Source organism: Protopterus annectens, chromosome 15.part0, assembly GCF_019279795.1.
Source record: "Protopterus annectens isolate FY-2018-M chromosome 15.part0, PAN1.0, whole genome shotgun sequence".
Lineage (NCBI taxonomy): Eukaryota > Metazoa > Chordata > Ceratodontiformes > Protopteridae > Protopterus > Protopterus annectens.
The window spans coordinates 698,177,964-698,202,218 of NC_056749.1; the positions used below are offsets into that span (position 1 = coordinate 698,177,964).

The window sequence follows — 24,255 nt, forward strand, 5'->3', positions numbered from 1 at the left end:
TGTATGTTTATATACTACAACAAGGCCTCCTTTTTGTCTTCCTTAGGACAAACTGTAGTGAGTTGATATTGTTAGGTCTTCCACATGGGAATGATTGTTCAGACATTGTATTTTCTTAATGATGTGTCTGAAGTTTCTCTTTTGTAACCATTTATATGGATCCCAATTTGGACACACATACTAGAACAGAAAACTTTGAATTTGGTCTTTGTCTTATGGCATCAACATTTAGTATGACAGTCTGGTTACCCACTTTCATAGAGTGTCTGTGAGTACTTCAAATGTTAATTTTTTGTCCACTATGATGCCTGTGTCTTTGCAGCTGTCTTGTTTCCTTTAATTTCTTCTCCAAGGTGATAGTTTACCTAATTTGCTGAAAAATTCAAAATTTGCTTCAGTTATATTTATAGGGTTTTATTTATATTTGTCCATTCTAACAATGCTTTACTGTAAGCTACATAAATAGCATCTATGTGCACATTGTTGCGTTAATGAAACTATATTGTGCAGATGGTGTTGCTTGTATGCAAGTGGTATTTAATCCATGGAACTAAAAATGTAGAATAAGTCTGTATGCTATCACAAACACTTTTTTGTTCAAAATCATTAGCTAAATGGAATGGTACTGAAGACAAAGAAACCTGACGTACACAGCAAAGAAGCTAGGAGGGAGAAATGCATGGCAAAAAATATAAACACTGCAGAAGAATTAAAAAACAGAAAAAAACAGTAGTCATAAAACTTCACTGATGAATCAGTCACAATAATTTCCGAAAAGCATGAAACCCAAGTGGTGTTCCAAAACAGCAAGCCTTTATTTTTCTTTATTCATCACAGGCAAGCGATCCTCAGTAACAAAAACAATCAGAAAATGAGGATCGCTTGTCTGTGATGAATAAAGGCTTGTTGTTTCAGAACACTACCTGGGTTTCATGATTTTTGAAAATCATTGTGACTGAGCTCATCAATGAAGTTTTAAGACTGCTTGTTTTTCTGTTTTTTATTTTTTCCTCAACATTCGTGTTGGTGAGGTTGGAACTGGACAGATTTCTGTGCTTGTTCATTTTTTTTTAATATTTTTCACTGTAGAAGAATTAACTCATTCCAGAGAAGGATGCAGTTGCATAGAATGGCCTTTCTGGAGAAACAACGAAGATGAATATTTACAGCAGTGGTAGAATGCAGTAAGGCAACAAACAGACATAAAGAAGTTCTAGTGGGACCTAGGGAGACATGGCACATTGTCTTAAAGGAGAAGTAATTATTTTCCATTAAGTACAATACTGAACAGGCTGGCTGAGTTAAAGAATAAAAAGAAATTACTTTACTGCTTTCCAGCTGAAACAAAGTAGGATGACTTGTACAATTTTTAGCTGCAGCTGATGCTTTCTGGAAAGCTGACTTTCATTAAATGTGAAGGAAAGAGGGGAAACCTAGTTCCCACCCTTTAACCTTGTGTAACTAGTTTCCTCTTGAGCCTGCTATGAGTCACAGGAAGAAACTGATGCTCAAGTCAATATTACTAGGTTAAAGGTCAGGCGCTCTGCTTCTCTACTGCAAGTATTTGTTCGACGTTTTATATTTGAAAACATGATACAGCTGTCAGATGTTATACAGCTAACAGTTTCTAGGAACATTAAAGGAAAGGGAAGGGTCTTTTAATTAAAAAAAAAAAAACACCCTGGAACATTTCATCACTCCACCATTTTAGCCATGAAGTTGAATCACCCATTTCAAATACTGAGTGCTGCATGGGAGGTCAATGTAGCTTCATAATTAGGTCTCAGGTAAAGGAACAGTGATTCTGAATAGGGTAACTTCAATATAATCATTTAGCAAAGTAAAGTCATTTTGTTAATACACGGGAATACACAGTGACTGTTGAAGACAGTGATACAAAGAAATGGTATGCAATGTTTATACAAGTGCTAGAATGACTTCTTTACCTCATATTTCTTTTTAAAGTTAAAATGAATAAATAATATTCAGCAAACTATTTTACTTATAACTGTTGCCTGTGGACTTTTCCTTTTCAGGATGTTTAGACTGAGACTCTAGGAAATGTTGAGTATTTTCATGGAATTTTATTATGTTTTCTGAGTTGTCATTTTTTTATTCAATGACTATACTATGACTGGATGGCGGAGTCATGTTTTGGGGATATGGCTCAGGATACTGTAAGATAAGTAGCTTAGAATGAGGAATGCTATACGAATAGCATAACCGTGTCATTGAAAGAAACAGTAGTTGTCAAGGTTACAGCTACCCTATGAAGCCTTCAAGGTTTTCTTGAGAGGACAGGACTGAGTAAAACCAAACTATAATAGCTAAGGATGTTATAGCTAGATGGTTGTATTGTCAAAATGGGAAGATTTATAGAGATATAAAGAAACAGGAAAGACACTGAACTGAAATATCAAGACTCAGATTGCCAAGTCTTGAAATACTGAAAAAAAGACTGAAAATACAAGAGAAAAACAAATATTGAACATCACTCTTCTCCTTTAAATTCTTATTTGTATGGGTTGGAACCCTCTGTACCCCCACTATGTGGCCCCCTGAACCTATATATACCAACTCTGAGATTGCTACATCTTGAAGAAAAGGGAATGCTCTGAGAAATGACAGTCTCGGATTTAGTATATTTAAGTCCAGATTTTCAGTCAGTCTCCACATTTCAGTTCTCAAAAATTCAAGTCCTGACATTTTAAATGATTTTCAGCAGAAAGAGAGTGAAATAGAATCCTCTACAGCTGTATCTTCTCCATGAAAGCAATGATGATTCAAATCCAGGAGTCACACTTCATATCAGCCATCACCAGCAAAAAGTTATCAGGAGTTTGTGATGAGTCAGGTATAACAGTAGGAACTCATATCCAAAAGCTGCCCATGGAAGTACATTCTAAGAGTGAAATTCTGTCATGTCACTGCTTGTTTACTTACTGTTTTGTAGTAATACCTTAGACCTCCTGCTTTGTAGTAAAACCTTAGACTTTCTGTTTTGCAGTAAAAACTTTGCACATTTGACAAGCAGCTTAATAAGAAGGTACATTACACAGCTGCTGTGCTACATATCCTTTTACATAATAGGCTATGTTTTTGTTTTCAGTCCTCCTACTCCTACAGAGGTCTGTCTGGGATGCTCCTCCATGATCATCTACTGTGACTTTGGCCCTTGCTATACTCCCAACTGACCTATTTACCTGAATGCACCTTTTAGAAATCTTTACCTGGTATGGCCTAGTCCCTGCTTCTAGATGCAGACCTTGAGATTAATGACTGGGGAGAGGCAGATTTGTCATCATTCCATGCTACCTTTTTGAGATGAGATAAATTTTAACCATCAAGCTTTCCTCCCCAGAAGACTGGTGTGTAATAGTACCACACAGGATTTATGTATCATGTGTCCCTTCGACCAAAATACAGTGCACAATAATACAGTCCACTCTTTTTAAAGTCTGATAGAATTCATCTTCTCTCCTCAAGGTGAGCCAACAACATAGGTGATCAATCACTATCCTCCCCTCCCCCAACTAGGCCTGCCCCCCCCAACACTATCAGAGTCTGTCTCCATACGCAAGTCACCAGCTGTAGAGATGGGCATGCTTCACCTGGGAAAGTTTGACAACATCACAGATAATTCACTTCCATTATTTATAATTTGTTTAAGCCCCCTGACAACTCTAGCAAACACAGAAACATTTGGTGGGCCACCAGTATATATTGTATACATGTGTGTTCCTGCAGTATATTGTGTAGGTAATGAGCATGCTGAGTGATAAGTGGTTTGACAAAATCTATATTAATAACTGAATGAGAATAAGACTTTTACTACAACACTAGTTATGATTATGCTTATGTACAAGAAAAGTACTTGCTGAGGATTGTATACAGTGAGGACCTGCTCTTCTAAGAAAGGACTGCACTGTGAGAGTATGTGACTTCTGACTCGCTCTCCACAGAATCTAATTACCATTACAAGTACAAGACACTAGAAACTTTCCAGTGAGAATATCCTGAGCCTCATTCAACAAATGATAGGCTTCCTGGTCACTAGGTCTCCTAAAAGATCATAGCATCATAGGAGGTTACTAGGATAACAGCCCTCGAGCTTTTTTAAGCCTAGCCATTCATGCCCCAATTTTCCCAATTATCAATACCCACAGACTAGAATGCCTTTAGTATATGCATATGTCTTGGGGATCTACAAGCTGCCCCTGTTCATAAGGGACACAAGTGACAAGCCAGGGGTGAATTTGTGATTTTCCATCCATTGATCTGAAACGCATTTAAATAGGCTTAGAGAAGAACTCTGCTTCACATGAATGGAGTGTCTGTTCCAGAGAAAGGGTAATCTCTGAGACGCATACCTGTCCCTCCAACATGTTTTTGTTTATGTCACAGATGAGGTTATTATCCCTAGAATGGGAAATTCTAGTGCTGTTTGTTTTGTGAATGTATAGCAGATCCAACAGAGCTGGACTGGAGAATGTCTTGTTGGTTAGGCATGGATTGCCTCTCAGTGGTCTATAGCAGACCGAGTACATGGGCATAGCTTTGAGGTAGTACTTGTAGGACATGTTATTCACACCCTGTATTCTTTTAGTGAGAAACGTCTATGGCCACTCCAGCTGTTGCAAATGCTTGGTCATGTACAGGGCCAAAGGTTGCATTGTTCTCGATCATTAGTCTAATGAGGGTTGAGTATAGTGGCACTATGATCTCCTTCAATCTGGATGCCGTGCCCTTACTTATAAGTTGTGTCACATAGAAGGATTTTCTCATCTGCATGGACACATGGTGATCAAAGTTCAGGTTACTGTCAACCTGGGTTCTCAAGTTCCTTACCACTGGGTCTACTCTTAGGGGAGTGTTATCATTGCTGTAATTTGCACGGGTGGTCATCTTCCAAAAGGGTGTAACTATGCATTTTTGCATTGAGTTTTAGGCCATGGCTCTGGCACCAGTTATTTGTCTAAGTCAGACTCTCCTGGAGGATTTGCATGTTTGGGATATTCAGTGATTGCACCCAGCTTACAGTCATCAGCCAAAGGCCTTCAACATTTGCCTTGACTTCAAAGAAGTATATTTCAAGCAGGAAAGTTTCCATTACTGTACCCAGTGGGACACCTCTAGTAACATGCCTCTTAGTGAAGTGCAGGAGCTCCTGGAGCCATCATCAGCACACCGGGCATCAGGAAAGGAGTTTTAACTACCGCAATAAACATCATTTACAGTGTTACATGACTCGTGTGCCTGGACATACTTGCACATGCATGTCACAGAACATGCCTGCCTTGTCCCTCATAGAATATACAGTAATCCTGCAGCTATGTTGTCTCATCAAACTCTGCCACACCATTTAGTGTTGCAGTAGTAGTCTTCTCAGCCATCACCTAAGATAGGAGTGTTTGATGTTAACAGTATCTCCCCACCTCCCCCGTCCTCTCCTCTTTCAGCTGCCACACTAGCTCAATGCATTGACCAGCACAGTGGTCAGTAACAGAGCCTCCATGCCAGCAAGGCTACAATATGTTTGCATTACAGTTTCACTGTACCAACTGTATTTTCTGAAATTTTGATGCAATTAACAACTAAGGTAATTTCAGATAAATGTTACTAATCAGTATCAGCTTCTTACCCTGTACGGTTACATTTTCCTCTTCCTACTAGTCTGTGGCTTCATGTCAGTGGTGTGCAGGTCCCTAATATTACTGATGTAAACAGCTTTTCACTTGTACTCAGCATTTAAACTGCATTTACTTCAACTGGAAGAGCTTTATATGCTGTTGCAACTTATTTGTGGGACTTTGTTACTCCTGAAGAAGCATTTGGTGAAAGTGCTTGTGTCTGTTGAATAAAATCGATATACTGGAATTTGAAGCCCTTCCTCTGTTCCTGCTTTTGTCATTTATTTGACTCTTCACTTTCTGCACGGGCTCCTAGATAGAAGTGGTTGTGGTTTACGTATTGCATTTTATTTCAAGTTCTGTATTTTGAATATTGTAGAGTCACAGATTTATTGATATTCCAAGGACACTGAGTCTCATGACCATTCCTGCCTGCCAGTACTTTCCATCAGGAAGCACCTACTTTCGCCAAGAAACCCATACCAGTCAATCTCAAGAGTAAATTTGAGGATACCCATCCAGTCATCTAGTTTATGTTAAAAAGAAGATAGTGAGACACACTGCTTAATATGTATGGAAGTTTAATGTACAACATACTGTACAATATTATGTGCACTGTACAGTGATTTACTTTATTAATAACTTTAAAGTAGTAAATCGTTATCCAGTATATATTGTTCTGTATAACGTCGTCATAGTTTACTGTTACATTACCACAAGTTGAGAATGGTCCTCCTGCATAAGTCCGGCAATCTGGTTAAAAAAGCAAATAACTATAACTATATATATATATATATATATATATATATATATATATATATATATATATATACACACACACATAAACAAGTAAACTTTAGATAGAAAACAATTTTCATCACAAGAGAGTGAACAGTAACTATCATGTTGGTGCTACTGCAGAGAAAGAGATGTTGTAGTTTCTGAATGGATTCAGATAATAAGGTGATAAAAAGTCAGAAAGCAAGAGAAACCTTTGACATGAGTGAGAAGACCACTTGTCACTGCTATTATAAATGAGACTGTGAAAAAAACCAACAAATCATTTAAGGAGAAAGACCAAATAAAATGGTAACTAACTGGTCTAAAGCATGTTCAGGGTTTTGCCTAGTACAGTTTAAGAAGCGCAGTATGTTCTAAAATCAAAGAAATAGTGGCCAAAGACTATAGCTTGACTAATTTTCAGCCAACCAGTAATTGTGGTTTGAATGAATGACACCAAGAATGTATGCTATTTACCTTGACCAAGTAGTCATAGGATGTTTCATAACTTGATTGCAGTGCCGTGGGATTTATCCCATGTTGTTTAAGGTATAAGAATAGCTGCAAAGTAAATAAGTTTAGAGCAATATGCAGTGTAACAGACTAGCTAGTTTGTTGACATTTGATTAAAATGTGCTATTTTTCTTGACCTGTTTTCCACAAACCTATATATGAACAGTTTACCTGCAATTTATTGTTCTCTCTCAAATCTCATTTGCAAGAATTTTTATGTTGCCAAGGGCAGCTTTCTACCTCCCACATGTGGAACGCCACCCCGGTAATTCTATCCAGTTCTCTGGAACAACAAATATGAAGGATAACAAATTACAGCAAACTGAATTCGATAAACAGTAAGCAAAAAAGAAAAAAACAAAAAAAAACAAACGAATATCAGAAACGTTCACTGTTTTAATAAAACCAAATAGCAACACGCAAAGCTTTCAGGTCTCCCCTCCTTCAGTGCATAAAACAAATAACTTTTCAACACAATTTAAATATAAAATATATGACACAGACAACCAATCATCATAAAATACCAATTAAATAATTGTTCAATCAATGTAACATCATTTGCTTTCTCTGTAAAACAGGGTTCAGACTTACTGCCCCTTTCAAACCTGGATAAACATCAGCATTCAGTTCCAAAATCCAAGCAAATTGTAAATTCTCTAACTTGTTATTGATATATCCTCCTCTTTCAGTTTTATATAAAACTTTAATAACCCTAAACTTAAAATAGTGTACACTGCCCTCATCTAATATATGCTTTGCTAAAGCATTCGACTGCACTGCCCTACTAATTTCAGACTTATGTTCTATGATTCGTTCTTTCAGTCTCCTGCAGAAGTGAGAGAAATCTCAAGAATAGAGCATGTTATAAAGAACTGTTAGGTGAAAAACATAAGGACTCCTATAAAAAGGTACTCATCCCTGTTTAGGTCGTAGTTGCTATAAGGACATAATCACTGACTTATATTTTATACATCCTGTCAGTAATAAAAAATATACTTTTGATTGTTATGTCAGTTGTACCACTACCTATATAGTATGCTTAGCTCCCTGTACATATTGTTCACCATTTTATGTAGGTAAATGTAGCACGAGACTGAAAGAACGAATCATAGAACATAAGTCTGAAATTAGAAGGGCAGTGGAGTCGAATGCTTTAGCAAAGCATATATTAGATGAGTGCAGTGTACACTATTTTAAGTTTAGGGTTATTAAAGTTTTATATAAAACTGAAAGAGGAGGACATATCAATAACATGTTAGAGAATTTACAATTTGCTTGGATTTTGGAAATGAATGCTGATGTTTATCCAGGTTTGAAAGGGGCAGTAAGTCTGAACCCTGTTTTACAGAGAAAACAAATGATGTTACATTGAACAATTATTTAATTGGTATTTTATGATGATTGGTTGTCTGTGTCATATATTTTATATTTAAATTGTGCTGAAAAGTTATTTTTTGTATGCACTGAAGAAGGGGAGACCTGAAAGCTTTGCGTGTTGGTATTTGGTTTTATTAAAAAAGTGAACGTTTCTGATATTTGTTTGTTTGTTTTTGCTTACAGTTCTCTGGAACCTCAGCACTATTGATTGACTAGTTATGTTCTCTGAGAGCATCTTCAAGTTCACAGCTGGGCTCATTAGGATTCAGTGTGTGGTGTGCTGTCTCCATACTCCACCTGGGGTTTCTTTTATGTCATTTACATTTTATTGTACAGCTCTCCTTATGATGCGTCTGCCAGGTGCCCTTCATTCCCCTCCTGAAGCTAGCACTCTTCCTTCAAATAACTTTATGGAGAATGCCTACATTTTTACAACTCTCACTGTAATCTGTACTCTTTCCACTGGATAAGGAAACTGGTGTTCCTCTGACATCTTTCAGCCATGGCCCAGGCTAAAATTGCAGAAGAAAATGCAATACGAGTATGGACTTTAATGTTATGTTACAGTAATTGTGGTTTTATGTATGCACTCCATTGTCCCAGCCTATGTAATTTCCTTTGCTTTTCATTATTTTGTCAGGTCTTATAAAATAGTATATAGCATTGCTTTGCTGATTTCTGTTTTTTTAAGTCAGGAAACCATTTTTTTATTCCTGCTGAGTATGCCTTTCTACAAGGCATTAAACTGTAAAAAAAGACAGGATTATTTACTCAAAGAAACAAAGTCATTTATAAAGTCAAACATTTCAGGGCCATACTAAACTGATGAAGTTGCTGAACTGTAGTATAAGCATTAATGTTGTTTATGAAGAAGTTTCTAGAATGCTTAATCAGACTTACAATGCTCATATATAATTTTAAAAGCTAAATATTTTAACACAGGAACAGACAAGACTAATAAATCATTGTGTTGAGGCAAGCTAATAAAACATGTTTCTATAAACCTGACATATTAAAATTGACATGTCATGCTAAATTGGACATTTTCAAAGATAATGCAATCCAAATAATATGTACCATGTGCTTTGTTTACAGAATTCAGGACACTTAATGATCTTGCTTATATACCACTACCTTTGCCAGCAAACAAAGGTAAGGATACTTGCTTTTTAATGTTTACTAGTTGTTGATCTGTGTGTTTGTACTGAAAGCACTCATGGAAATCAATTGCTTTCACAGTATCAAGTTGTAGTAATGAATATAATACAAAAAGGAAGGCGGTACTGTGGTTAAATGTAGATAGATTTGATGTTTACAATAATTTTGTATTCAGGCTTTAAATATTTTTCATTATATTTGTACTCATCTTTTAACACTTAATTTTGTGGATTAAATTCTATGTCTGCTAAAAAAATGCATTTATTTGTCTGCTGTAATGCTGAAGGTAACAAGAAATGTTTCCTTCATACTGCCAGCCTTTGTACCAAATGACAGCACTTATTTACTTATTTTTTATTGTGTTATATAACACTAGGCATCCTGGCTCAGATGTATTATTGTTCATAAAATCTGGATTTAAAACACGCAGATTGTGTAGCCGGAATCACTGACTCACTGTTTCTTCGATAAGCTTATTTAAGGTAATGTTAAACAAAATATGTTGTATTATGTTTTGGCAGGGGATACACTCTATGCTCCATGTGGTAGACCAAACTATGACTCCCATAAAGTAAATATACAAGCCCAAAAGGAAAACTGAACCTTAAGAAAAGTGGTCATTTGCAATCTGTATGTAAAGTAAACACAGCAACTTTCCTTTAAAGGACAAAGTTTCAGCACACTGCTTTCTTGGAATTATGATTTGATAGATCTTAAATCAATGACTACTGCAGTTTCCTGCTGAAATTTTATTTCATTCACACCACTGAACATGAGGCAGTTGAATGGAAATAGCCAGAAATCATCTGTCTGTGATAGCTGATACAATAAAATACATTATCGACCCATAATTTCTGCAACAAAACATAAATAGTATTTAATAATTGGGATTTGTGTATTATTTAAATTTTATAATGTGCAAATTCATAAGATTAAAATGTACAATTCTAATGACTTCCTCAATACGAGCAAGCATATATTTTTGTAATAAAGAATAAGGGTAGCTGGTGGTTATACAGCAATTAAATTGTTGTACTGTAGTAATGTTACAGATTAAATGTTGATGGGGAAGGGAGTCATGTTAACTGAAAAAGCAAATCTAAGAGAAGAACAAAATTACTCTGACAGCAGAGAGAAGGTAATACTACAGAATGCTTTGTCTGCACAAGATGCAATGAAATAGTACCACTGAATATTTTAATCATTCACTTAAATTTAATCACACATTAGCACTAGTCAGACTAGCTGTCATACTACTTTTGCCATTGTTCATTTATTTATGTATTTATTTGTGTTTTGTTCTTGTTGACTGGGAAAGTCCAGCTGGGCAAAAAGCCCACTTTCTCCAGAGGACCAGGGAGAAAAGCTTCTCTACAGTAATATTTTTGAAAATACAGATCAAAACTAATGTTACAGCAGAAGTGCGTGTACATACAGTCCATATATTTAGTGTTCTACTGCAAATAGCACAATAATAGTAGCAACAAAAGATGTTTTGTGCATTGAATATAAATACACAAATAAAAACAAAACTAGTAAAGGGAAGTTGGCAGTACAGCATTGCTTGAAAAGAAGCATATAAGGACAGAAAAGGTATTAGAGAAAAAGACAAAATGTGCTACAGTGAGGAGTTAATCGTAAAGTAGTTAGTCGAATGCTAAGTACGAAAAGTGTAGAGCTGTGTGACATAAGGTGGGAGGAGAAAGAGAAGCAAGTCTGAAAGAAAAAAAAAGTGATTAATACATTTACCAATTGACCTAACACTAGAGCACTGAGTCTCTATAAATATTATGAGTCAGGCTGCTTGGCGCATTTCAGGTTTTGCCAATTTAGGTCTCTCTTTGTTGGTAGAAACCATTAAAAAATATGACAACAGTACTACAAATAAGATCCAGTTCCCCAGTGATACATAACATTCCTTGCATTTCTGGGCTCCGATACTCATCTTTATTTTCTCTCAGCAGCCTGTTGCTCTTACTGAGTCCCTTGTCACTTGGGAATTCATATAGCTTTTCCAAGAAGTATACACTTTCTGCAAATGCCATTTGTATAAGCAGCACTTTGTGAAAATAAAATGCACTCAAACTGGAATTCAGCAAATAGGGAGCTTCCCACATTCCGAGGTGAAGCAATTTCAGAAACTGGTTCTATTAAATAAGAGGAAGCAGGGGCTGATGCCCCCTTCTATATCATGGATTGGGGTGCTTTTTCCTCTATGAAAACATGAGTCTATTCTCCACTTTGAACTCATTGTTTCAAATACAACAGAATTTCAGCTCATATTATCCATAGTTGCGTTGTTTTACTTCTTTCCATAGTACTGCTTTTGTTTTGTGAATTCTGATTTTTCCCTACACTAATATTTTACACTTAATCATCTCAAACCCCATCAGTCATGTCTTGCCTACTTCCTGCTATTGCTCCTGTATGTTTTCTAAGCCCCTGGAAGTGCTTGTCATATCACACATTTTGCTGTCTTCTGACAAGAAGCATCATTTCCCTTCTAGTTTTCCTGCAAGGTCATCTATAAAGATTTAAATGAAACCAAGCCTTGAAATGAGCTGAGACACCTTAAATTGTTACTGTACTCCGTCTGTATTTATTACAATGGTCCTTCATAACAACTGAAGAGCTCATCTCATAATAAATAAAGACCTATCCCTGTAAATGTGACAGTTAATATAAACATTATTCAAAATGACAGATAAGACAACGTAAGTATTTACATATAATGTTCATTAGCTGTTTTTTGTATTATTAACATTTCTTGATCTATAAACTATTATCTACCCAAGGCATTGCATTATTACTGTAGGACATTACCAGTTCATCAAATTCTGCTATTCTCTGTTGTAGTCTTCTAAATTAAAAAAAAAGATTTTGGAAAGGAAATGTAACTGAAGCCAGTTAGGGAATCTACTGTTGTGAAACAATTGTACACAAAGCTGTCTGTCAGGAAGCAAGTCAATGACTTGTACAGATAAGGAAATGCTGTCATGAAATAATAATAAAATCCATGCAAATTTTACCTTTTGATCTGCTTTGTTTTCAGAAATGAAGACTGTCATATCACTTTTGGAATTTGAATTGTTTAACTAGAAACGAGGACAACATGTTCAGTGTCGAAGACCTTCTGGTTTCTCATGGATATAAGGTCTCATCTGAACCCTCTTCCTCCTTTGAGAACAGATATACTGGATATCAGCATGAAATGGTAAAACAAAGACCCTGTAATGGGACACTAAATGGATATGAGGCAGATCATGAGGCTGAGCGTGCCATTTACTCATACAGCAAGAAGATAGCAGCCAAAAAGCATTCCAGTGGTAATCAAAACAGTCACGGAAGCCAGGGCAACAGTAGCTATCCTGGGGATCAACAGGATGCGACTTCTTTTCAGATTACTGAAGCAGGGTAAGTCCACAACTGTGCACTAATTCCTGGGTATCTCAATCTGAAATCGTTCATTCCTGAGTATCTAAATCTGAAATAGTTATAATATGTATTCAGGGCTGTCTGACTGCTATGAGTAATTGTTGCAGCAAGGATTTTTGCATTGGGTTAATTGTTCAATTAAGGGAAGGGGGAAGGGTTTATATATAAAAAGAAAGGAGGGCTGTTTTATTCTTTATTCTATCTGATGAAGTCCATGGGAGACGAAAACGCTTATTTTTCAAACATTTGGCATTTATGTGTATGTGAATAAATGGCTGTTCATTCCAACCTTGGTTTATCTATTTATTTTTATCTCTAAGGACTGGTGCTTTGTTTTTGTTGTTGCAGCAAGGATTTTGTTACTTTCCAATGCCTCATTGTTGGAACTCACAGACTAATGCTTATCTTTGCAAAGCAAGCAATGACTTGATTAACAATAATACAGACACTATTTTTAAGGAAACCTCTTTTAATTAGAAGTGGGTGCTACTTTCCTTGGAAATTTCTTTGACATATAAACAAGTTTTATGTGTTCAGTAGACGGTCATACTGTAGGTTCCTTAGTGTTCTGAATCTAACTGTGCATTAATTGTACATATTTGACCTGCAGCACAATACCTCTGCTTGCTTTTTTTTATTTCCTTTCCTTTTGTCTTTTTCATTTTTTCTTTCCTTTGTGTGAGCATGTTGAATCATTAGGTAACAAATAATTTACACTTCCAAGAGCAGCCAAAACAGTGTTCCATATATGTAAATACTTATTCTTCAACTCTGAATTAAGGCTGTGGTAACTGGTGTTGTGAGAAATATCCTGGGGCTTCCAGTCAAATAAATGTATTAATAAAATGCCTTATTACTAGGTCAACTTGTGCATATTCTGTGTAAAACTGTACCAAGTCTGTTCTACTTCTTTTGCTGATTGTGACAGGAAAATGTCACTGTTTACACAGAACGTTGTGTTATGGTAATGCCTTAAGATTTTTATAGAAAGTGACATCTTAGTGTTTGCATTCTACCTGATGAAACTACAGTGTATTTACTTTGTAAAATGACATAATGTTCCCCTCCAGTACCAGCACTTCTTATTGTAAATGGAACATATTAACCTAATGTTGATGCACATTCTGTGTTATCTAAAATTCTATTGTAGTAACTCATAATTGATATACTTGTAAGAATTAGCTAAGAAAGCTATAACAATTTTCAAGCAAATCAAGTTTTTTTTCCTAAATGATGACTGCACATTACTTCTGAATGTCAGCTTGTTGGCTTATCATTTTCACAGCATTCAGGATTCTATATTAATTGATTCTGATTTCTGTGAACATAAGCAAAGAAATTATTTGGATGTAAAGAAAATATGTGTCAACCACTAAATGAAGAACGCAAACATTTTTCAGAGTAACAGTAAAAGTTATAAATCCAGGTTATACTTATAATATGAAATGATAAATACATATCTGAGCATTGTAGTTTACTGTAGCTAAGTCTATATTGTAAAAATCTCAGTCCTTATCAATCAAATGCAGTGAGTGTTATTTTTTGTTCTTATTATAGTATGAAATTTGTAACAAAAAACACTGCCAAGCATTGTTTTCAATTAAAACTATTAAGGAATTTCACTTGTATGCACTTTGAATACATAGCCTATTGCTCTCCATGCTATCCACAAACTAAACTTTGAATCTCCTTGCACAAATTCAGCAAACCCTGGCCTTTACTTCCCTTAAGTGAAGTCATGTCAGTCATAGAAAGTCACATGACAGTCTACATCTTCTAACAGCTCAATCTGCTTGTATGGAAGCACTACTTAAACTGCACTAAAACAGATAAAGGATGTAACATAGCCTGGACTGTTAGAAATGCACTCATGGACGCATACACCCACACACACACACACACACACACACACACACACACACACACACAAAGTACTACCCGCCACAGAGCAACCACTTACAGACTATGCATACTTCCAATGTATGGAATTTTTAAAACAGCAGAGAGCCTGTATCCAGGGCATACACAGACATGTATAGTTCCCTTCTGGATTACAAACATTTCAGATGCATTATGGTTTACCAACAGTGTTCTCAAGCAGTATGCAGGACTCTCTGATTGTTATATTATAGTGTGGGAGACATTGTGACTTACCCAAACAGAGCAAATATATTGCTTATCCACCTGTAAGTAGCTTTTGACAAATTATAATTTGGTTCCAGTGGTCTCTTTAGGAATTCAAACTGCAGCATGCACGTTACAGTTTAATGCATGACATTTATTCTACTCATGCAGTGAACAGACAGCACTCTTTAATAGATATACTATTATCCAGTGGTGGCTCGTGATATCAAACTGCAATACTGCAGCCCCCCAGCTGTGAACCACAATGGTACAATCCGATAAATCCTCCTAATATGCGCATAGAAAGTGAATCAGGACTGCTGCCTTACCAGTCCGGATTCAGGAAGAATGCAGCAGACTGCTGATGCCCCAGAAGTCTATGCAGTGACTGGAAGGGGATCGGACTGCAAGGTCAACAATCTTGGAACATTCGCAAACAGGAACCGGGAAACCGGAAGTGTGCATTCCAGCGTGAACGCAGACAAGACGAGATACTCAGGATGAAGCTGTGGAACAGATTTGGATTATTTTTATCATCATCATTGCAGGATGGATTATTTTATCATTATTGCAGGATGAAAAAAAAAAAAAAAAATATATATATATATATATATATATATATATATATATATATATATATATATATATATATTATTCATCTGCTCTTACTGTAACTGTCTTAGTTGCTCTTCTGCATGCTGTTATTTGTTCAGTCGCTCTTACCCTGCACTTATTACTGCTTGTTAGTAGCCTTCTAATTTACTGCCTTCTGCACTTGTTTTTTAGTCATTTGTTAATTTAATTGCATTTATTTGAACTGTATTTGCCATAGTGCTGCTACACGCTCGGGTGTGCTGGCCTGCACTACAATTTGAATTGTATTTACTGCTGTTTTAGCTGCTTTTCTGTAACAAAAAAAACCAAACAAACAAACAAAAAATTCTAAGCTTGTTTCCTGCCTTTCCTGTAACTAGTCAAGTCCAGATACAGACTTGCTGTATCCAGGACTGTTAGTAAGCTTCTGAGCCCCCCAAGCCTTTCTGTGTTGGAATGAACCCTTCTAGCTTATCATTGGGAGTGGTAAGCACTAGGTAGCCTATCTACCATGGGAAGAGTGGGTTTTGGCCCTGAAATTGTAGTTCATTGACCATTTAGGCATTTTTTCCATCTCTTTCTACTTTCTGGTTAAAAGCCCGATTTGCGTTTGGTCCCCGCCTTTCCTATGACTAGTGTAATCCTAGTACAGATTTGCTGCATCCAGGAATGTTGGTAAGCTTCTGAGCCCTCCAAGCCCTTCTGTGTTGAAGAGAAGCCTTCTAGCTTATCAGTGGGAGTGGTAAGCACTAGGTAACCTATCTACCACAGGAGGAGTGGTTTCTGGCCCAGAAATTATAGTTTATTGGCTGTTTGGGAAGCTTTTCCATCTGTTTCAACCTTCTGATTTAAAAGCCTGTGTTTGCGCTTGTTTCAGGTACAGATTTGCTGTATCCAGGACTCTTTGTAAGCTTCTGAGCCCCCCCAAGCCTTTCTGTATTGGAGGGAAGCCTTCTAGCTTATCAGTGGGAGTGGTAAGCATCAGGTAGCCTATCTACCACAAGAGGAGTGGTCCCTGGCCTAGAAATTGTAGCTATTGGCTGTTTGAGCAGTTTGTTTCTATCTCTTTCAACTTTCTGGTTTGAAAGCAGCACTTGTGCTTGTTTCCCACCTTTCCTATAACTAGCCTAGTCCGGTTACAGAGTTGCTGTATCCAGGATTGTTAGTAAGCTTCTGAGCCCCTAAGCCTTTCTATGTTGGAGGAAATCCTTCTAGCTTATCAGTGGGAGTGGTAAGCACTAGGTAGCCTATCCTCCATGGGAAGAGTGAGTTTTGGCCCAGAAATTGTAGTTTATTTGGCCGTTTAGGCAGTTTTCCATCTCTTTCAACTTGCTGGCTTAAAAGCCTACGTTTGTACTTGTTCCCTGCCTTTTCTGTAACTAGTCTAGTCCAGGTACAGATTTGCTGTGTTCCAGGACTCTTTGTAAGCTTCTGAGACCCCTAAGCCTTTATGTGTTGGAGGGAAGCCTTCTAACTTATCAGTGGGAGTGGTAAGCATTAGGTAGCCTATATACCACAAGAGGAGTGGTTCCTGGCCCAGAAATTGTCACTATTAGCCGTTTGAGCAGTTTTTTTCCATCTCTTTCAACGTTCTGGTTTGAAAGCCGCACTTGCGCTTGTTTCCCACCTTTCCTGTAACTAGCCTAGTCCAGATACAGAGTTGCTGTATCCAGGACTGTTGGTAAGCTTCTGAACCCCGCAAACCTTTCTGTGTTGGAGGAAAGCATTCTAACTTATCAGTGGGAGTAGTAAGCACTAGGTAGCATGTCTACCACAAGAAGAGAGGTTCTTGGCCCAGAAATTGTAGTTTATTGACCATTTGGACAGTTTGTCCATCTCTTTCAACTTTCTGGTTTAAAAGTCCACATCTGCACTTGTTTCCCGTCTTTCCTGTAACCTACTGGGTAGCACTAGAAAGCCTTACACTGATACAAGCCTTCTAGCTTAGGAGAGAGACTTTGGAATGATTATCAGTTTTCTATACCTTCTTGCTGTACTTAACTGTTTCCTGCCTAAACACAGATTTTCCAGTGTTTATTGTGATTTAAAAGCTTGTTTTTTCACATAGTGTACTTATTTGACTGCCTGCACTTTTAAAAAGTTGTTTTTTATTTAAATAATTTGTTTAACTGTTGTAGGCTACACACTAAAGTGCGATACCTTTTCTGATTGTTTGTAGCCATTTAAAGCTGTTTTAAGTGTATTTTATACTGTTTTTGCCTTATCTTTTCAAAAAAACAAAAAGAAATTCCTTGTGTCCCACCTTTCTAAGCTAGTATAGTCCAGTTTTCAGGCTAGTGCTGAATTCAGGGCTGTGATACTAGTTTCTGAGTTGCCCATACCTTGCTTGGATAGAAGGAAGTTTCTCAATTCACCTGTGAGAGAGGGGAGCTTTGAGCAACTTATCTGTCCCTGGAGGAGTGGTTCCAGCCCAGAAGTTAGTAGTTTATTGTCCATTTTGGACTAATTTCTATCTCTTTCATTTCCCTACTATAAAAACTGCGTTTGCACGGTTTTGCGCCACTGAACAGTGCCTGTTAGCTACGGTTAAATTATTCGGAGCTCCACTAAGTCTCCTCTTCAGTTTTTCCCTTAAAACTAGTCTAACTCTCAACCTAAGCACTCAAAAAGCATCTTACAGCCAAGCACTTGCTCAGACCTAATAGCAAGCACTAATATACCTTGACACTGATTGCCCAGCAGGACAAGGCTCTTTATTCACCCCTCACCAACCAAGCGACTAAGCAGCTCACCCTACTATTCAGGCATGACCAAAGGGCAACTTCAGGTGCACTCTCCAGTCCACCTGATGAATCTGGGTATCCTGAGGCAATGTTACAACTGCCTCATGTACACAGACAACCCTCTCCTCCTACAATAAAACACTAACATATGTGAGAGATGCAATTATACAGCCAAACTGGAAGCTAAGCTGTCTTGACCCAAGACTGGAACAGACAGTCAAGAGGAGAAGGTTAACACTTGCACCACAACTCTAGCCACACACAGACCTACTAAAACAGCACTGGTGAAAAATACACATAAATACACAAAATCATACTCGGAGGCTCTAAATAAAAACCTGCAAAAGCATCAGAGACCTCCAAAGCAGACACCCAAACAACCTGCACTTCCCATCACAAACCAGACAACACATAAAACACAAAATCTATCTGTGTGCCGCACAATCGCAGCCCTTAAGGCAAAATAACATACCTAACACACCAGTAATAGGTGACTCTATAGTCAGGCACACTGGCATCCCACTCACTAGGCTGGACAAGCAGAAGGTTACTGTTAGCTGCCTGTCGGGAGCCAGAATCCGCCACATAACACAAGCACTCAGGTCACTCCAGAACAATTACAAATATGACTTCTGTCATTGTTCATGTTGGTGTGAATTATCTGGGATGTACCTCCCTGGACTACATGAAAAGAGACATGGAAGAGCTCTCTGATCATGTAGCCCAAGCTGGCATGACCCTGACCCTGAGTAGCATCCTGCCCTCACCAAGAATGATACCTCAGTATAAAGAAAAAAATGATCAATTTCAACAATTTGCTAAGCTTCTGGTGTCATTCAAAGGGGAACCAGTGTCTGTCAGCCTGGGACGACATGCTCAACAAGCTGTATTGCTTCGTAAGAGACGGCTTGCATCTGTCACCCCTAGGCTTTCGAATACTGGCCAAGGCTCTTGCTGCCCCCATACTGCCTTTTTTAGGCAAGGCTCAAAAGTCAACCCACCTCCGTAAACAGCACAATTAACAAAAAGCTGAGGGTTATGCTACTCAACGCCAGGAGTTTAAATCACAAAATGCACGAGTTTGAAGCGCTCCTCAGTATGGAGAACTTCGACATCTGTGCAGTAACTGAAACCTGGTTCAAGGCTCCAGAGAGCACCCCAGCACTACTGGGCTCCAACTCATACCACATGTTTCTGCCACAGAACATGGACCGAAACAGAAATTGAGGGGGGGTATTCATATTCATCAAGGATACCTACACCTCCAGGTTAGTGGCGCAGCATGATACCTCTGAGATCATTCATGTGAAACTAACATTGGGAAAATCTGCAATGCAAATTGTGGCCTGCTACAGATCACCCTCCATGACCCAGGACCTCCACTCCATCTTTCTGGGGACACTGGAAAACACGAAGGTCCTACCGAACACCCTGATATTGTGTGATTTCAATTACCCTACCATTCACTGGGAAAATTACTCGAGTACAAATTCCCAGGCCCAGCGCTTCCTGGAATTCATCAGCTCAAATGCCCTGGATCAGATGGTAAACTCCCCTACCAGAGGTGAAAACATATTGGACCTGGTCATCACCAACATGGGCGACAGGTGTTCCTCACCGGAGGTCAACCCGTCACTGGTTAGATCAGACCATAAACTAAACACTCTGGATGTCCACGCCCCACCACCACCCCCAACTAAGGAAACCACAGTAAAAAACTTTTCTAAAGCAAACTTCACCTTACTTAAGACAGAGGTGGTAAGTTTTACAGCCCCCATGCTAAAGGATAACGCTGCCCACGATGCAGAAACCTTTACAAATGCACTCTATGAGGACCTGCAAGGATGCTTGGATCGTGCCATCCCTAGCAAAACCAAGGCTCACTCCTCTAAGAGAAGTAAACCAGTTTGGTGGACCCCCTGCAATAAACAGGCTATACAACAGAAGGAGGAAACTAGTTCAGAAAAAAGCAACTCCCAAGAAAGAAAGACATCCCTGATCAGTATCAGTAAGAAACTGAGGTCCCTCATGAAATTATCCAAGGCTAACTTTGAAAGGAAAATAGCCAAGGATTCAAAAGATAACTACAAAGTCTTCTTTAGCTATGTTAAGAATCTAAGTGGCAACTCGCAGATATGCACTGAACTAGTGCAAAATGGCCCAAAATATACTGAACCTACTGATATTGCCAACATCCTGGCAGATAGATTCAGTGCAAATTTCGCCCCCCTCTCACCTCCAAAAGGGCCCACAACAATACCGGAAAAGTGTAGTGTCCCAAAAAAATCACAGACGCACAGGTGGAAACAGCCCTTTCAAAAGCCAAAAACACAGCCTCAGTGGGACCAAATGGTGTCCCAGGCTGTGTCTTGCATGAACTACAGAACAAATTAACCTCCCACCTAAACACGCTGTTCAACCTCAGCCTCTCCACAGGCTACGTGCCCATAGAATGTTGCACAGCAATGGTTATTCCTCTCCACAAAGGAGGGGCCACAACTGACCCTGGTAACTATCACCCCATAAGCCTGACTAGCCTGGTCTGCAAGGCTATGGAGTGCATCATCATGGAACTCATTAACAAAGACATTGGGAACCTCCAAACACTTGACCCAACCCAGTTCGGCTTTGTTAAGGGCAGACCATGCCTACTAAACCTGGTTGACTTTTTTGAGACAGTCACCAAGGCCATAGATGAGGGAAAGGTGGTTCACACAGCCTACCTTGACCTTGCCAAGGCTTTTGACACCATTCCCCACTTGGGTATTATAGAAAAACTCACCAGCCTGAACATAAACCCCTACGTCATGAGCTGGGTTGCCAACTGGCTTACAGACAGAACTCACACGGTAAGAATAGCAGGCTCCAGGTCCGACTCTAAACCAGTCACAAGTGGTGTCCAACAAGGCACGGTCCTGGAACCCCTACTATTCAGCATATACTTCTCAGAAGTACAGGCAAACACAGGAGGACTATGGCTAACCAAGTTCGCCGATGACTGCAAATTGGGAGCCATAATTGACTCCCCAGCTGACATGGACATCCTCCAAAAGTGCCTTAATGAGACGGACAGCTGGTGTCAAAGTCATGGCCTCAAGCTAAATGCCAAAAAATGCAAAGTCATCCCATTTGGGAAAAACAAAACACCCACGAATTACCACATAGGTGGCAGCACCCTTAATACAGAAGAGGTAATAAGAGATCTGGGGACCCAGGTAGATAGTAATCTCTCCTTTGACAATCATATTGCCAAAGTAGTTAGGAAATCATTCTATGTGGCCCATCTAATTACTAAATGGTTTGCATCTAGAAATAAAGAGGTTATAGTGCCCCTCTACTCGTCACTTATTAGACCCATCATAGAGTACAATGCCCCACTTGGGATGTACCTCACAAGACACTTCCAACAGCTGGAAAGACCACAAAGGTACCTCACCAAGAGGATAACTGGTCTCAAACATATGTCCTATGCAGCCCGACTGAAAAAACTCCGGCTGTACTCAGTGGTATATTGCTTACTCAGAGGTAATCTCTGCTTGACTTACAAAGCCATGTCCAACTAAGAATTGATGGACATGCTCCACCTAAAGAAATTCAAGTCACTGCGAGCCACGCGCTCTAGTGAGCTAAACCTCACCACAGCAATAAATAGAACATGCTGGAGGGATAGATTCCTGTCACAGAGACTCCCCATGCTTTGGAACAAAATTCCAAATTACATCAGGCAGAGCCCCTCACTAACACTCTTCAAGAGAAACCTTGACGAGTGGATGGGTAACAGAAAATATACCCCTGGGATCACTTAATTGGCTCTGCTTGACAGAGGATCAGTTAATTAATCAATGGGGTGGCGAAAGCCGACACACTCTGGCTAGGCTTATAAATGCCCGTGGGCAGATAGCCTAGTACCTTCCTATAAACCTATGAAGCTTTGGATTATTGCAGGTACTGTGTGTGTGGCTTATTTATACTGATGGCTACAGAGAGAACTCAGGATACCTGCGGGTGGTGGTTAGAGAATACCTCAGGCTTGAACCCTGTACCCTGGGTGTAGGTAACAAGAGCCTGAATTCCCTACCCACTACCATTTGTGAAACTTTTGCAGATTTTTGCCTCATATTTTGTTTTGTTCCTTATAAAATCTGTGGTTTCTGAATTTTTAATTCCTTAAATAGATGATGGTGGAGTGGTAGCATTGTTGCCTCACAGCTAGAGGTTCTCTAGTTTGCTTCTTGGCTGGGGTGCCTTCTGTGTGGAATCTGCATGTCTTCCATGTGTTTGTGTGTGGGTTTGCTCTGGTGTCCTCCCATGTTACAAAGACATGTGCCTAAAGTATTTCTCCCTGGGCCTCTGCTGAAAATTGGCTTTTGTTCCAAGTCAGACTTTCCTGGTTAACAAATGTTAAATAAATAAAATTGACAGGCATTTGAATTTCAGACTTCATATTCTTCAGAAAGTACATAGTAACACAAAACCTTTTATTCTAGCAATTTTCTAAGTTTATAAGATGAATATTTGAAATTTGTCCCTATTTTTGGGACTGTATTCCCCCTTTATTGGTTCATCCAGGTTTTTTGTGCTAAGGTTGAGAGCTATGGTGAGAACTGAATTCACTGAATAAGTTTGAGGGCTGTATTTCCCCATTATCGGCTTTGTCCACGTGTTTTGTGCTAAGCGGTTGACAGCTATGCTGAGAAGTGAATTCATTAAATGGTAGCCATTTAAGTTTCAATCTTCCTCTCTTTCATAAAACAGTTGATTTGGCATAGTGGTATGTTGCTCTGACTGTTTGCACAGGGTCCTGGGTTCAAGACTTGGCAGTGAAATGTATGGTGGTAACACAGCATTTTGTATTAGCAACTTTCCAAGATTATACAAGCAATGTTTCAAATGTGTCCCTGGTTTTAGGGCTTTTGCCCCCCCCAATACATTTTGGCTTTTTCCAGATTTCTTGTGCTGTGAAGTTGAGAGATACAGTTGAGTGTCAAGTAGATTTTACAAGGAGCTGAGAGCTGCAGGGGAAAAAAAGTTTAGTGCTGCTTATGCTGAATCTGCTTGTATTGTTTATAGCACAACAGGTAATGTACTTGCTTTTGATGCAGAAGGCTGCGGGTTCTACTCCCACAGGCAGTGGATGCTTCTGTACTGAAAATGCCCTCTTTGGTGAAGATACAGGCACTTTATTTTTAGATGAAACAATGAAATATAAAGTTGTTTGCCAGCGGCAACTTCTTCATTAGTTACAGATCTCTTTAATGTGGAATTAGATGACTTTTAATTCTGCAGAGATTGTGCATATTTACTGATACTGATGGACTTTATAAGTTTGAGTAGACTTTTATGATGGAAATGTTCTCAATTGGGCAGTTTTGTCATTATTGGCACATGCATTTTGTTTCATTGTTTACTGGAAAAATGTTCAAAACAATACATTTAAAATACCCTCTAACTGTACTGTATTGTATTAACCTCTACTGTATTATACAAGGAATATAATTTAATACAATCATGAAAGTGTATCACACAACACATGTATGTCTTGTGTGCAAGGGGCCTATCATTTGAAAACAGCTCAAAGTTAATCTTTATACTAGCCAAATGTATTTTCTTTGAATGTGGATTTCAGCGCTGTTTCAATGAATGTGAGTTTCAAGGCAGAGAGGTTTTAATGCTAAGTCTATTTTCATTGTGAGATTGCATTGCATTGTTTAGCAGATGTCTTAGTGTTTGTGCTGTAAAATGCAAAATAAAACTTTCAAATGAAATCCAAATCATCGTAGAAGTAAAGTAGTATGTGCATTACAGTGTTTATGGTAAATGGGGTGAAATAGCCAAGTAATGGGACATTGGAATGGCTGCAGGGGGGAGGCTCCATTCGACTATGATTTTGTGAGGTGGTA

General features: G+C 38.5%; 1 protein-coding gene across 2 annotated transcripts in view; it reads left to right on the top strand.

The window, feature by feature from the left end:
• JCAD (junctional cadherin 5 associated) overlaps positions 1-24,255 on the top strand; it is a 566,987-nt gene that overhangs the window by 412,173 nt on the left and 130,559 nt on the right. For both annotated transcript variants that reach the window (XM_044057552.1, XM_044057553.1), the window contains 2 exons: positions 9,396-9,452; positions 12,511-12,872. In XM_044057552.1, coding sequence (XP_043913487.1) covers positions 12,571-12,872 — 302 coding nt within the window. In that variant the 5' untranslated portion in view covers positions 9,396-9,452; positions 12,511-12,570. The remainder of the gene's footprint in view (positions 1-9,395; positions 9,453-12,510; positions 12,873-24,255) is intronic.